General features: G+C 37.2%; 1 protein-coding gene across 3 annotated transcripts in view; it reads right to left on the bottom strand.

Annotated features, from left to right (window-relative positions):
- The window catches only part of LOC127857686 (EGF domain-specific O-linked N-acetylglucosamine transferase-like), an 88,096-nt gene that overhangs the window by 65,574 nt on the left and 5,044 nt on the right, over window positions 1-17,478 (bottom strand). Inside the window, exon 1 of one of the 3 annotated variants that reach the window (XM_052394307.1) lies at window positions 8,112-8,243. The exons of the other annotated variants lie outside the window; for them this stretch is intronic. Within the exon in view, the coding sequence (XP_052250267.1) occupies window positions 8,112-8,116 (5 nt within the window). The 5' untranslated portion in view covers window positions 8,117-8,243. Of the gene's footprint in view, window positions 1-8,111; window positions 8,244-17,478 lie in introns of those variants that run through there. 3 annotated transcript variants of the gene reach the window in all.

The following is a 17,478-nucleotide window of genomic DNA, read 5'->3' as shown; positions in this document are numbered from 1 at the left end:
GTTGCAAGTATGAAAGCAATAGCTTTGATACTTTAGGAATAAAGTGTACCTAAACACAAACCTTAACCAAATTTTCAATTTTCTAAGTATAAAAAGGGCACATAATTCTGTCAAAATGCCAGTCAGAGTTACATAACTTTGCCTGCACAGTCCCCTTATGATAGTTAGTAAGTGTTGCAAGTATGAAAGCAATAGCTTTGATACTTAAGGAATAAAATGGACCTAAACACAAAACTTAACCAAATTTTCAATTTTCAAAGTATAAAAAGGGCACATAATTCTGTCAAAATGCACGCCAGAGTTATCTAACTTTGCCTGCCCAGTTCCCTCATGATAGTAAGTAAGTGTACCAAGTTTGAATGCAATAGCGTTGATACTTTCTGAGAAAAGTGGACCTAAACACACTACTTAACCGGACGCCGACGCTGACTCTGACGCAGTCGCCGACGTCAAGGTGATGACAATAGCTCATAATTTTTTTTCAAAAAATAGATGAGCTAAAAATTGGAAAATATACCAACATCCACTAGGCCGGCTTTAAAGAGGTATATAGACAATATTTTCCATAACCAGTGATTTTTTTCCTTCTTTGGACGGGTAAACCGACCCGTTCCCAATGACCTACTGACCCGTTCCCAAAATGAACAAGGCCCGTCCCAATTTCCGAAAAAATACAAAAAATCCCAATCAAAATTGAGTAAACAATCCCTGAAAACGCAAACTTGACATATTTCGAGACGGTTTTAAATTGCGGCCGATTTGACTTCTCAATCATTGACTGGTTTAAACATTTAATGTTACATTCGTACATTAAATACGTGTATGTTATTGCAAAATATAAACCAGTCTGAATTTTCTAACGCTTCTGGCAATATTCGCAATGAGTCACAATAGTAAGTATTACAGAAAGAAATGAAAGCTTAGTGAAGTCAAAAGCAAATCCTTAAGCAATTTTGGCTTCGTAAAAAGTTCATCAGTCTGCACAGACAAACAAAACAGACTCGGACAAGGCACACTTAGTGCTCTGATAAGGTGGCAGGGGATATATCAGTGAAAGGGGGGGTCCATGAAAATCACATATCTTTAGGGTAGGTGTTACCTATGGTCTTTAAAAATCAATTAGGTATTTATAAGATGTATTTCTTGTGTTAGGTTGTAGAAAGAATGTCTCAACATTTTGGAAAAAAACATTAAAACTAGCCACAGCTCCCTAGCAAGGAAATTTTGAATCTTCAAAAAGGAGGTATTCACTTTTGTCGGAAGTCAATATTTTTCACGCTGCAGAAACAGAACAAAACTTTGAAGGTAAATTGTGAAAAATCTAAATGTATGGGAGACACTTTTCTTGGTAAATAAACAAAGCACAGGGATGAAATTAATGAGTAATGTAGCCAAAACTAGGATTGCATTCTGTTTGAATGTTCTGTGCATGCCATGAAATGGGTCAAATTTCTCAATTTTTCATTAAAAATGAGGTGGGTGGGGGGAAAGATCAAGGGCCATAGTTTCACAAGTGAAGAAGCCAGCCTTGTCTTTGGTTGTATTTTCAATGTATATTGCCTATGCTATGACACTGACACAAAAAGGCTTTTATGTGTCCCTTTCTGTTTTGATGCAATGGATTTGACTGTTTGCGGCCTTTCGGAACTCGAAATTTGGTCAAAAATATATCCCCTGCCCCCTTAATAGCAAAACGCGAAATTTTAAAATTGTGTATATCATACGAAAATTGATACATGTATTCCACGAATGTGTTGCGGTAACAAATCGAACATAATTTTGCATATATCTTTTAACCGCTATGGTTTAGATTATGGAAAACAAAGGGAGGTAATAATGTTAAAACCATTGCTAATTTTAGGAAAATTTCACGTGTGCTGGTTTCGCACTGGAAAACAATGTTTAAACTCATATTTGTGTACTAGCATCTACATTTGCACATTTTCTGAGCTTGAATACCAAAATAAGCAAGATAAGTCTGCAGTTTTGTAGAAAAAGTTGGTAAAAATAGGAAAATTATGCAAAATAGTGGTTTGTAACATGCCACAAACATAAAAAATTTTCTCTTCTTATTTGAAGTCATGATGGCAACATACTTCTTCATGTGACACCTAACAGATGAAGAAAGACTAAGATTGCAGCATTTATTTGATAATGAATACGAAATAATAACTGAATGTCCACATTTGGAAGGGGGTGTACACTCCAAGCGTCTATGGTGTTCTGCGGTGTAGTTTCCACGGCAAAAGGCTAAGGCTTAAAGCTCACCATGCACTTCATTATCTTGAAAATAAACATGCCATGTCATCAAAAAAGCATGTGTCACATTTATGCCACAGTAAACTTTGTGTCAACATCAAGCACTTAAGTTATGGGCCTCAAAGCATTAACAAAAGGAAAATATGTGCTCATGAAGGTTCACTATGCCCTTGGAAATGTTTCCATGCTGTGTCTTGTTTACAATGATGTTCTCATAGTCAGATATATTTGCCCACTGTTTCCAATTGTAGCACTTTGATTTTCAGACTGTGGTACTGTTTGACGTGGTCGCAGTTCAAAAGGGAGAACGAGTGGACCCTGAGAACGGTTACACGCATTCAAGACATCGTTAGCCACAGAATCACCCAATTGCACGACACTTTCCAGGTCAGGGTCTGAATTCAACGGAATAGAATCTTGAACTTGTTTCTCTACACAGGGCACATGCCTGCAGAAACTTAATAGTTTGGAAATACTCCTTTTTTGAAAAGTACACCTTTGTTTTTCCTAGCGTGATTGTTTTTATAACTGTGCTGTGATTTCTTATGGAGTGATCTCATTTTGAATGGTATTTTAATGAATGAATATCAATATTTGGTGCATGTATTATGTAATCATATGGGAATATACATCTGTAAGACTGATTGATATTGTCAATAATCATTTTAAACATTTGACATATAACTTGTGTGCTTCTCTACTAATTAGAGTCAAATGTTATGAATAGGAATACTATTTTTTGGATTATTTCTGTTCTGGTTGTTCCCCTTGAATTGTGTGAAATTTTGGAATTACTATAAAATAAAAACAAAACACAGGATACAGTTCAGAAATGTTGCATTTAATTCATTAAACATTATATTTCAATATAACAAAAGCTTTTTTGTTTTATTAAGCATATATTAAAAAACTTAAGGTGGCAGGGGATATATCAGTGAAAGGGGGGTCCATGAAAATTACATATCTTTAGGGTAGGTGTTACCTATGGTCTTTAAAAATCAATTAGGTATTTATAAGATGTATTTCTGGTGTGAGGTTGTAGAAAGAATGTCTCCACATTTTGGAAAAAAAAACATTAAAACTAGCCACAGCTCCCTAGCAAGGAAATTTTGAATCTTCAAAAAGGAGGTTTTCACTTTTGTCGGAAGTAAATATTTCACGCTGCAGAAACAGAACAAAACTTTAAAGGTAAATTGTGAAAAATCTAAACATATGGGAGACACTTTTCTAGGTAAATAAACAAAGCACAGGGATGAAATTAATGAGTAATGTAGCCAAAACTAGGATTGCATTCTGTTTGAATGTTCTGTGCATGCCATGAAATGGGTCAAATTTCTCAATTTTTCATTAAAAATGAGGTGGGTGGGGGGAAAGATCAAGGGCCATAGTTTCACAAGTGAAGAAGCCAGCCTTGTCTTTGGTTGTATTTTCAATGTATATTGCCTATGTTATGACACTGACACAAAAAGGCTTTCTTGTGTCACTTTCTGTTTTGATGCAATGGATTTGACTGTTTGCGGCCTTTCGGAACTCGAAATTTGGTCAAAAATATATCCCCTGCCCCCTAAGGCTATGCAGCCTGGGGGTGTCTGGACTCTCATCAGCCCAGAAAGACGCCATTCTTGATATATTTAAAGCAGACACAAACAGAGATCTCTATAACAATCTGTGTTTCGATAGAATGTTGTTGTTTGTGCAAGACTGTGAATACAATTTTTAGTTTCTTTTCTGTGTCATTTAAAGCTGAAAGTTAAACAAAGTCATTAAAATACCATTCTTTAATTGGTACAATTCACAACTTGATTTTTCCCAATTGGAAGATTTCGCGACTCAATTTTTTCCCAATTTGGTGATTTCACCAAGCGAAAAATTCCCAATGGCATGGGTACCGGACCCATTCTCAATTGGGCAAAAAAAATCACTGCCATAACCTCATCATGTCCCTTAAGGCTCAAACGCACAAGCTCATGGCAAAAAGTTAAACATACACATTTAAGTGACTACCATGCTGTGTGAAATTTTAACCCAATTAAACAGTTATGTTTTGAAACAAAGTGACAAAAGTAGGAACACCATTTCTTTCTTCACATGCAATCAGAACAACTGGATATTCAAAATCTAATAACATTAAATATTTCTTATGAAAAAAAACAACAACAAAAAAACAAGAGATGTGTTTGTCAGAAACACAATGCCCCCTTCTGCGCAGCTTTTTTTGATTGACCTTTGACCTTGAAGGATGACCTTGACCTTTCACCACTCAAAATGTGCAGCTCCATGAAATACACATGCATGCCAAATATGAAGTTGCTGTGTTCAATATTAAACAAGTTATGAAAATTTATGTTTTTTATATTTTGACCTTTGACCTTAAAGGTTGACCTTGACCTTTCACCACTCAAAATTTGCAGCTCCAAGAGAAGTAAGTATTGTATGGAGAAATGAAAATGATTATTGTTTAAAAAAAATTACCTTTGACCTTGAAGGATGACCTTGACCTTTTACCACGCAAAATGTGCAGCTCAACGAGATACACATGCATGCCAAATATGAAGTTGCTGTGTTCAATATTAAGAGTTATGATAAAACTTTAACGAAGGTTTAAGTTTTAGGAAAGGAAAATACAATGATATTTGACCTTTGATCTTGAAGGATGACCTTGAACTTGACTTTTCACCACTCAAAATGAGCAGCTCCATGAGATACACATGCATGGTAAATATCAAGTTGATATGTTCAATATTGCAAAAGTTATCAAACTTTAACCAAGGTTAAAGTTTTGGACAGATTGACAGACAGACAGGACAAAAACAATATACCCCCGATCTATCGATCCAGGGGCATAACAAATTAGTAACAAACTCAATTTTTACCAGTTTTGAAAATATTTCTTCCTGAAGTCCATAATTATTCACACATTTCTACTTCTACTAAGCTCACAGAAACATGTCAGATATCCTGTGTCAGTCACAACTTCATGCAGTAAACCATACGCTTGCAATCATGGTATCAGTAACAAACAATGCCAATTAATAATCCAACAATGATCTCAAACACTGGTTGTCTTGTAATCTGTCCTGAGGATTGAATCATTCAGCCTACAAGTTTTAACAACTGGGCAATCATTGATTGGTTTAACAAATAAAACCTTCAAAAGTCCGACCTGTAGGTCCACCATAAAAAAGATTTTATACACACTGAGTAATTTATCCATTTAAAGTCTGAAAGCCAACTCCCTATGTGGCTGGTCACTCAAGTGAGGCTGTACCACAGAAGCTCTAATAAAATTTTGCTGTATTGTCTGCTACTTGACGCAGACTGATGCCTTTCAGAACACCATACAACTGTAATATTCAATTTATTATATAGGTTCTAAAATGACATTCTTTAAAACCCGAACAAAATCAGGAACTTATTCAAATTAAGCCAGCGTAAATTGCTTTAGTCAAGCCTTGACTTCAGCATAAACGTCTACACTCAATACATGAATTCAGCATAAATTGCATCCATGCATGCACACAAATAGTTCTTCAATACAGTAAAATCATCAAACAAGAGATGTGTTTGTCAGAAACACAATGCCCCCTATTGTGCCGCTTTGAAGCCATATATTTGACCTTTAACCTTGAAGGATGACCTTGACCTTTCACCACTCAAAATGTGCAGCTCCATGAGATACACATTCATGCCAAATATCAAGTTGCTATCTTCAATATTGCAAAAGTTATGATCAAGGTTACAGTTTTGGGACACACACACTGACTGACTGACTGACTGACTGACTGACTGACTGACTGACTGACTGACTGACTGACTGACTGACTGACTGACTGACTGACTGACTGACTGACTGACTGACTGACTGACTGACACAGTGACAGACAGACAGACAGACCAAAAACAATATACCCCCGTTCTTTCGATCCAGGGGCATAAAAACTCACTAAATGAAATAGTCATGCAAAAGACCTTCTTATACCAAAACTAAAGGTAGAATATAACAAAAGTACATACACATTGAACAGTTATTTTACAAAAGCTCCCACATCATGTCCTATCTAAGTTGATGTCTATCTGTGCATTAAATATTCCAGTGTTGTTTATTATAGTATATATGGTATGACACTGTACCTGCTTCATTTCACACAAGCCTAAGGATAACCATGACTTTTAACACCAGTTTTATATAAGCCATTTAATTTAACCCATCATCAAAGAGGCAGAAAAGCCCCTTAAAGGTGAGCATTATGTGTTGCATGTTAAACTATTCTATCTTGTACAGAACTGTTGATCTGTTGCAACAATGTCACACTCAGCTCTCGAAATGCTTTTATAAATGACAGGTGCTTAATAATTTGTCACTGTTAAGAGTCTTGTTCACAAATGTTATATTTCTGTCATCTAATGTATTTACCAAAAAACTAACACATTTATATAATAAAATTTATAAAGTCAAGAACTAAAATTAAAAAGATGTGTTTGTGAAACACTATGTCCCCTACATATATTTGACCTCTGACCTTGAAGGATGACCTTGACCTTTCACCACTCAAAATGTGCAGCTCCGTGAGATACACATGCATGCCAAATATGAAGTTGCTATCTTCAATATTGCAAAAGTTATGGCAAATGTTAAAGTTTGACGATTGAGACCCATATATTTGACCTTTGACCTTGAAGGATGACCTTGACCTTTCACCACTCAAAATGTGCAGCTCCATGAGATACACATGCATGCTAAATATGAAGTTGCTATCTTCAATATTGCAAAAGTTATGGCAAATGTTAAAGTTTGACGATTGAGACCCATATATTTGACCTTTGACCTTGAAGGATGACCTTGACCTTTCACCACTCAAAATGTGCAGCTCCATGAGATACACATGCATGCTAAATATGAAGTTGCTATCTTCAATATTGCAAAAGTTATGGCAAATGTTAAAGTTTGACGCAAACCAACAACCAACCAACCGACAGGGCAAAAACAGGGTTTTTTCTGCCTATTTTGGGAAAAAGAGTCTGACCAAATTAGGAATTTGTTATGGACAAAATTGTCCATTTTGGGAATTTTTGCTTCAATAAAACGGCTCATTTTGGGAAAACATTGTGAATGATCATGCTTAAATAAGTCAGTGGTTTAACAAATTAAATTTTTTTTTTTTGGAAATTGGGATTTTTTTTATAATTTCGGTTTGGGATTGGGTCCGTTTGCTTTAGGAATGCCTCCGTTTTCCAGAGGCGCAGACAGTGCTGAAAAAAACCTGAATTATGTCCCCAAGTATATACTGGGGGACATAAAAAATAGTATTCCTTCGCCAGGGATATAAACCAGGACCTTTGGTAGCAAAAGCTTACCGACACTACTGAGCCAAAAGACTTTAGAACTTAACAGTGCATATTTTATTCTATGTAAGAAATACAAATATTTTCCAAATTATTGGTTAAAAGCATATACAAAATGCGTTATGATGATAAAAGATTTTGATTGAAAATTAGGCATAAAACAGACTGATATTTTCAATATTGTTATGGGTCACAAGAGTCATTCTGCCTTTTGTATTTATAATCTGTATATCCCTATTTTGTATTATATACAATTGTTTTGAAAATTGTCAAATTGCTGGAGCAAACAAGTTGCATAAAAAATTGCTTTTACCAGTATTCCAACCAGAAAACTTTGGGAGCAAAATCTTTCTTGCTAAGAGTCTGACAAAATCATTCAGTCTATTAACTTAAAAAAAAATGTTCCTTTAATGTTATGTTCGTAATTTTCCAATTGTTGATAAAAATATTAAATTTAAACAAAAAATCTGATTAATAGCAGGCAACTTATAAAAATAGTGTTCACTAACCTCATTTTCAATGGCTCACCAATTCAGTGTGATTTAGTGTGAAAGACATAATTAATAATTCCATAAATAAGCAAATTAATGTCACCTTATTTTATTAACAAGACTTTACCGTTAACTCTGTGTAATGGCTACAATATATTGATCATAAATAATTTGAAGATAATGAAACTTACAGGACCACTATCCACAAAAACTGATTTTGCCACAAAGCTTATCACTGATCGGCTGTTTAAATAAATGAATTTACAGGGTTAATTTGATACATAAGGCCATTATTTTTCATCTTTTGCTTTATGGGAGCTCCGATCCAAAATTTCATGGAATACAAATAAAGTTTAATTTTGTGAATTTTATTAATATTTACCCGCCAACCTGATCTTTATTCAAAGTTTAAATCAAATTTATGCCAGTTGCTGATACGAATAGCAACAAGTGTTCAGCGGTAGGAGACATATGCCCCCCAAACAGGGCTTCGAACTAGTGATCCCAATTTCAATAGGGGTCATCTACTGTCCAAGGCCAATGCGCATGTGAAGTATCAAGCCAATCGGTCAATTCTTCGAAGAGTTATTGATCGGAAACAATTTTCACACTTATTGTGACAGTGACCTTGACATTTGACCTAGTGACACCAATTTCAATAGTGGTCATCTACTGTCCAAGGCCAATGATCATGGAAAGTATCAAGCCAATCGGTCGATTCGTTGACGAGTTATTGATCAGAAACTCTTTTCCCACTTATTGTGCCAGTGACCATGACCTTTGACCTAGTGACCCCAATTTCAATACTGTCCAAGGCCATTGCACATGAGAAGTATCAAGCCAATCAGTGAATCAGTTGACGAGTTATTGATGGGAAACAATTCCACACTTAGTGTGTAACAGTGATCTAGACCTTTGACCTAGTGACCCCAATTTCAATAGGGATCATCTACTGTCCAAGGCTGATTCACATGGGAAGTATCAAGCCAATCGTTGAATCAGTTGACAAGTTATTGATCACAAATGATTTTACTATTAATGTGTAACAGTGACCTTGACCTTTGACCTAGTGACCCCAATTTATTTAGGGGTAACCTTCTGTCCAAGGCCAATGTACATGTGAAGTATCAAGCCAATCGGTCAATTCATTGAAAAGTTATTGATCTGTAACGATTTTCACACTTAGTGTGCTAGTGACCTTGACCTTTGATCTAGTGACCTCAATTTCAATAGGGGTCATCTACTAACCAAGGCCAATACACATGTGAAGTATCAAGCCAATCGGTCAATTTGTTGACGAGTTGTTGATTGGAAACGATTTTCACAGTAAGTGTGATAGTGACCTTGACCTTTGACCTAGTGACCCCAATTTCAATAGGGGTCATCTACTGTCCAAGGCCAATGCACATGTGAAGTATCAAGCCCATCAGTCAATTAGTTGACGAGTTATTGATTGGAAACGAACTGGTCTACCGACAGACAGACAGACAGCAAAACAATATACCCCTTCTTCTTCGAAGAGGGGCATAATAATGTGCAGATTTTGGGATGTTTATGGGGCTGATTTTGACCCCATGAGCTGGATATGAACAAGCTAGAGGACCACAATACCATGTCAAATGCCAAATAGTAAACAACTTTCCCTTGCGGTTTTCAGAGAATAAGATTTTGAAAGCTACTAACTATATAAGTATATATAAATCATGTGACCTTTGGGGCGTAGTTAGTTTAAACTCCAGCGGAACAGTTTGATTATCCCCACACTTTTCAGAGAAAAAGTGGGGATATTGTATTGATGTGCGTCTGTCTGTCCGTCCGTCCGTCCGTCTGTCCTGGCCACCTGCTCCTCCTACACTATTAGCATTAGAACCTTGAAACTTACAAACATGGTAGCTATGTGCATATGTACGACGGTGACAGTGACGGAATTTTGATCTGAACCCTGGGTCAAAAGTTATGGGGGTTGGGGCAGGGCCGGGTCAGAGATTTTCACTTATTTTTATGCCCCCGGTATGGTGCATTGGCCATAACTTTTGCAATATTGATGATAGCAACTTGATATTTGGCATGCATATGTTTCTCATGGAGCTGCACATTTTGAGTGGTTAAAGGTTAAGGTCAAGGTCATCCTTCAATGTCAAAGGTCAAAAAAACAAATCCAAAGGAAGTAATAAGCTTTAAAGGGAGGTAAGTAAATAACCTGCCAAATGATATAAAAAAAAATAATCAAAGTGGCGCATAATGTTTCACAGTAGTGGCGCAGAGATGTATTTACATACATGCCATACGTCCCGATCTCGGCGGGACAGTCCCGCTTTTGGGCCCTTTGTCCCGCCGTCCCGATATGAGACGATTTGTCCCGACATTCGTAAAAAACGATGTAAGGTCTATAGGTTCCCAATAAAATTCGCTATTCAAGCTCTGTTTCGCTAACACTTACCACCGCTAATCCCTTTATTGCCCCCAATTAACAATCGATTCTACTTATCGTGTGTACCAGTGTTGTTTATGACACCTTATCAGCGATTTATCGGCTAATTATTGATTTCATCAGGCATTCACACCATGGTGGTCTTCAAGATAGTGGTCGCTTATTGCTATCGATAGTTGTATTATAATGAAATAAATGTTGAAAATGTGTTTATTTTTGTATTTGTTTGAAACGGTTTACAAAACAATTGTTTTGTAAAATTAAATCTATGTCATTAATGAGTCTTTTACATTCAATGTTTAGTTCCAAAATAGCGGGATAATCCGAATGTGCAATATACCAAAATCGCAACAAACAGTCCAATAAGTGAAACCCATCCTGTCTAGTGTAATTGGGTGTAATTGTAATAAAAACAACGAGGTGCTATGCATGACAGTTTGACCCTACTCCAATTAAGCTAAAAACAACGAGGTGCTATGCATGACAGTTTGACCCTACTCCAATTAAGCCGTGACAATTGACAAGTAACAAACTGTGCATGGATACATGCTTAAAAAAACATCGCAACAAACAGTAAAAGTGGTACCCATCTTGTCTTTAGTTATTGTAATAAAAATAACGAGTTGTTATTCATGACAGTTTGACACTACCCCAATACAGCGCCTGACAATTCACAATTCAGTTTAATCTGTGTATATAAGAAGAAAACAAAATATGATTATTACCATTAGAGAAAAATAATTCGAGTAAAGCATCCATAGACTTCTTTTGTCCTTTTGTTTTTGTTGGTGTAACAAAAAACTGCTTGAAATGTCCAAGCGACCCGCAGAGCCGCAAGCTGGTGCTTTTGCTAAGAAGGCAAAGAGAACCTGTAAGTTCCAGGAAACGTGGAAGACACAGTTTGAGTTTGTTGCAAAGAGCAGCAAGGGCGAGGAGTATATGTACTGTCGCCTGTGTAACATGGACGTGTCAGTTGCCAGCGGTGGACGTAATAATGTCACTAAGCATGTCCAAAGAACAACCCACGTAGAAAAAGTCGCGACAGTAAAGACAGCGACGAAGATCGACACCATGATCAGACCTGTAACTATGATTATCGATCCAGTTGCCAGGGCAGAGGTGCTGTTCTGTGCCTTTATAGCAGAGCACAACCTTCCCTTCGCGGTCACTGACCATTTAACAGACCTGGTGAAAGTGATGTTCCCGGACAGCGAGGTGGCCAAGAAATTCCGGTGCAAGCGAACAAAGGCGACGAACATAGTTACCAAGGTGTTGGCTACAGAGGCAGAGAAGAAGGTTACCCAGCTGTGTCGCTCGCAGAAGTTTTCCATCCTCATGGACGAATCAAACGACCGCGGGGACAGCAAGTGCGTGGCCATACTGGTCCAGACATATGACACGGAAGTGCTCCAGGTGAACACGTTCTTCCTCACATGCCAATATGTAATGTGGGGAATGGTGAGAATGTGTTCATGTGTCTGCAAGAAGTGTTCACGGCGAATAACATCCCGTGGCAGAATGTGGTCGGGTATTCCTCAGACAACGCTGCCGTAATGATAGGAAATAATAACTCGGTCCTGTCACGCATTCGAGGGAAGGTACCAATTGTTGTGAATATTGGCTGCCCGTGCCACATTATGAGTACGTGCACGCAGTACGGCGTAGAGAAGCTAGGTGTACCCATCGATGAGCTTCTTCACGACGTGTTTACGCACTTTCAACACAGCTCCAAGCGACGCCAAGCACTCCAGGAATTCCGGGAATTTACAGACACCGAGACATACAAGCTGGTTAGGTTCTGTTCAACCGGCTGGCTGTCTCTCCAGACCTGTGTTGACCGCTTCTTACAACAATGGCCAGCCCTTGAAGCATACTTCGCAAGCCACGAGGATGTCGAGAAGAAAGGAAACAGAGTCGCCCGTGCTTCTGAGAATCTGCGTGATCCAGTGGTAGCGCTGGTGTTCAGGTTCCTGTCGTTCATTCTGCAGTCGCTGAACACCTTCAACACAGACTTCCAGCACGCCAGCGCCGTGGTGGGATACCTGCACAGCGAGATCAATCGTCTGATCCGCTCCACAATGGCAAAGTTCGTCAAGATGTCAGTAATCTCGGCGGCAGCAGACGTAACAAAGGTTGACTTTGAGATCCGCGACAACCAGCACGATAATGACACGATCGCAATAGGCCACGCCACACGTACCTACCTTGACTAGGCTCCCCCGGAGGTCCAAGAATCCTTTTTCAGGTACAAAAACAACTTAACACAACCATTTTTTTTTATTGAAATGGTGCACACAAATAATATTCTTTCTTTAATTAATGAATATCAAACATGGGCATATTAATGTGTCTTAAAATAAGTAAATAATCACATTAAAGTCGTGAACGTGTAATACACGGAACACCTGTGTAAATTTGAATCACTGTTCACAGGAAGGTGAGGGCGTTCTACGTAGAGTTGACAACGAAATGCTCACAAAGTTTCCGGTCAACGATGAGGTATTGAAGGCCCTAAGTTTCCTGCGTCCAGAGAACAGACAGAAAACATCGACAGAGTCTGGTAGGTGTATACATAAATATATACATTTTTTATTTAGATATGATACAGATTAATTGTCATTTTAACAAGTTAAAGACACACCATAAATAAACAAACAAGAAATAATTACGTTAAGCATCATTGTGAAGTTAATACCATATTGACAAATGTCATTTTTGTTTTTAGTAGTCAAGCTGTCCGTGCAGCTAGGTGTGGGAAATCCAGATCGTATTCATGATGAATTCATCGATTTCCAGCTGCTTTCGGAAAGCGCGTTACCCCCTTACGTTGAGGGAATGGCACTGGACCCCTTCTGGTCGTGCATTGCCAGCATGAAAACACCCCTACAAAAGGCTCGGTTCCCGCAACTCTCTTCACTTGCTTTTGCAGCGCTGTCAATTCCGCATTCAAACGCCGATCCAGAACGTTGTTTCAGCGCACTGAAAAAAAATCAGAAAGAAGAAAGAGACAATCTGGGCCATAAAACGGTTGAGGCGTTGTTGAGAGTTAAAATGAACACAAAGATGGTTTGCTTCCAACAAAAACCTACCTCGGAAATGTGTACGGCCGCGCAATCCGTCTCAAACTGATGTAACTGTTCGGTAGATAGTTTACTGTAACCCGTACTTTCAGTGTACTGGATAGCCTCCCCTGCGTTAATGTTTGCCATTGAAATTAATATAATGAGTATTGTTGTCGTAATGTCCTAGATTGTGTACTCTAAAAAGATGAATATTATCTTCGTTGTTTGCTATTTTCTTATTTAATAAAACTGTTATTGTTATGTTTTAGATTTCATGCTTCATATCAGATGTTTTATGTCTTGAATAAAAGTATCAAGAGTTTTTGTTAGTACCATACTGACTACAGTAGAGGTGGAATGATAGATCGTTTTAGGTGTCCTGCTTTTTGGTCAAATGTCCTGACAATTTTTTATGGAATGTCCCGCTTTGGACCTAAAAAATTCTGTCATGTATGTCACACAGTATTTAGTTTCAATTATTTGTGTTAACTCATCTGTGAAATGGTTTAGCTCAATCCAATGTTTATACAGTCAATCTTGTATTTAGAGACCACTTAAGGGAGTAACCAAAAGTGGTCCCTTAATAAAATGGTCTTTAAATAAAAAAAGGTCATTTGGGAAGAATATGCCGACCTTCCATTTTAAATCCAGATGTAGGATTATCACCTTTTGACACAATTATTTCCACTTTTGTAATCAAATAAATCTAAATAAAAACAAGGGACAAAATTGTCACAAAACCAGGTTTTCATTGTGAAAAAAAATCTGATTAAGGGAGACAACTCAAACTGAACTTTTGAAATGAACAAACAAAATTAACCCCCTTTGTAAGTTTGTTTCAAAATAAATCTATTTTAAGTTGTGGTGACCTTGACATTGGAGATATTGACGTGATTCTTTCGTGCTACACACCGTCCCATGATGGTGAACAAATGTGCCAAATAATTGTAAAATCTCACAATGAATGACATAGTTATGGCCCAGACAAGCTCATTTATTGCCAATTTTGACCTTTGAACTCAAAGTGTGACCTTGACCTTGGAGATATCAACGTAATTATTTCGCGCGACACACCGTCCAATGATGGTGAACAAATGTGCCAAATGATTTTAAAATATGACAATGAACGACATAGTTATGGCCCGGACAAGCTTGTTCCGCCCGCCCGCCAGCCAGCCCGCCCTCATTCGCCAATCTAATAACCAGTTTTTTCCTTCGGAAAACCTGGTTAATAAAATAAATTAAAAATGTTTTATAAAATGTGTTTTATTTGTTTTCTCTTATTCTAAAATTAATTAAATTGGGTTTTTCTGACTCCAAACTCATTCGCGATGTTACGTGCACTTTTACTCTTAGACAATTCCAATACCCGAATATTCTCATTAAACGTTAACACTTTCTGTTTTGACATTTTAATTTCTGCATGTAAGCTATTGGAAATCTGACTCGATTATGGTGCATAGGGAAATAAATAAAACACGTCAATTGAAAACTAAATAAACAGGCCTGATTTGAAAAATTTGCTAACACAAACTAATTAGCATAATTACAATAATTTTTTTAGAGAACGGATATCAACACATGTTCCAGATTAATAGTTTATATTTTAAACCTTGGGAACACTGTGAAAACGTTTGTCGCATCGGCCCATTGTTTCTGCAATAAAATCGGCGATTAAGTTTGTCACTTAACGTCCCAGATTGTAAACTCTTTAAACCGTAGACTATGCGTCAATACCTCACTGTACTATTCAACACAAAAAATGATATGCAGTCTGCATCAACACCGGTCAGAACCGGTCATCGATACAAAGGAAAATGGCTGGTGTGAACACAAAACAAAGGTGCAATCTTACATCTTATCGGCTTAGATAAACACGGATTTGTACCTGAACGGTCAACAGATTTACCACTTTAACCTCAAAGTGGTCGCTTAATTAAAGATTTGGACATCAAAATACACGAAAATCAGCGGTCGTTGGTCGCGTAAGACAAAAGTCGCTTAATACAGTATGAAAAATTGGTGAAAACTCTCGGGGGGAATTCAAAGTGGTCGCATAAGACAAAAGTCGCTTAATGCAAGTGGTCGCAAGCACAAGATTAACTGTACAAGGGATTATAAAATATTGGCGCAAAGGGACGCCTGTATATGAGAGAAGAGATAGAATGCAGTCAAGCATAAAAAGCATGAGAAACTCATGGAATATAGCCTCAAGAATCTATAAAAGGGCTGAAACTTTCAATTTGTGCAATTACAATTTTAGACTCATTACTGAAAATCTGTCAAAATGTTCAAGTGGGAAAAATGTGAGAAACAATTTAAAGCAAGATGGATTTTGAACAGGCACATCAAAGACAGACATGAAATTCAACATATTCATGGTTGTGTACAAGATTGCGATAGAAAATTTCTGAGACGTTACTATTTAGTCAACCATTTAACCTCAAAACATAACTTTTCCAAAACAGAAGCAAGAAGATTGGCTATAAGAGAGCATGTTCAGTCATCTCATAAGTCATCCCAATTAGGATGACATGTACATAATTGACTACAGTGAAGTTGATTCATTATTAGATTTGTTAGGAGAGCAGGATGAGGAGGAGAAACTAGGGTATAGATTTTCACTCATTTTTAGGTTATTTTACATTAACTTCTTCATTTCTACATTGAATTACTTCAAATTTATACTGAACATCTCTTATGACAATACGATTAATCTCAACTATGCATGGCCCCATTACCAACCCTGGAGCGCCCCTGTGTCAAACAGGCGGCGTGGGGATATGCGTCGACCTCTGCCTCGTCATTTCTAGTTAAATTTAGTAGAGGAAAGCTACATAATACTACACACCATATATTGAATCTCTGACCCTTTTCACAGATTTTGGCAAGTATTGAAGTTTGTCATTAAATGCTTTATATTGATAAATGTAAACATAATGGATCTAAAAGCTCCAGTAAACAAGAGATGAGTTCATCAGAAACACAATGCCCCCTACTGCGCCGCTTTGAATAAAATTTCTATTTATCATTTGGCAGGTATAGAAATCATCTACCTTTAAAGCTCATTACTTCCCTTGGATTTTGTCAAATCCAACCAGGGGGGGGGGGTCTGTAGACAGTCAAAAATGACCAAATCAGACATCACTGACAACCAAGGCCTGTGGTTTATCAAAGAGATCATAGCCAGAGTTCATCATGTATCTATGGACATAAGTCCACAGGTATGTAATGAACACTACCATTCACAAATTAGTACAGGAAAGAAATTATAATTATATCAATTAACAAAAACCTTTGACAAATCTATCATTTGAGTTATAACTAATCAAAATAAAAAATCTGTACAGTAACTGTGAAAAGAACTTAAATACTTGGTAAGGAAATATAAATCTGAGATTTATAATTATATAAATTACTTCCCTTGAAAATAGTTGTCTCTAACAAATCTCTATTTTTAGTAGCAAATAATTAAAAGCCACTACCGTGACTGTAGATTCACCACTCAAAATGTGCAGCTCCATGAGATACACATGCATGCCAAATATCAAGTTGCTATGTTCAATATTGAATAATTATACCCCTTTAAAGCTTATTACTTCCCTTGGATTTGTATTTTGACCTGAGACCTTGAAGGATGACCTTGACCTTTTACCACGATGTGTTTTTCAGAAACACAATGCCGCCTAATGCGCCGCTTTGATTTATTTAACAAAAATATATAATTTGGCAGGTCAGATAATTATGTCCATTTAAAGCTTATTACTTCCCTTGGATTTGTTTTTTCGACCTTGTGACCTAGTTTTTGACCCATATTCGAACTTGACCTAGATATTGTCTAGATACAACTTCTGACCAAGTTCCGTAAAGATCGGATGAAAACTTTTTGAAT

Source organism: Dreissena polymorpha, chromosome 1 (assembly GCF_020536995.1).
Source record: "Dreissena polymorpha isolate Duluth1 chromosome 1, UMN_Dpol_1.0, whole genome shotgun sequence".
Taxonomy (NCBI): Eukaryota; Metazoa; Mollusca; class Bivalvia; order Myida; family Dreissenidae; genus Dreissena; species Dreissena polymorpha.
This window is presented reverse-complemented; position numbering and strand designations above follow the sequence as displayed.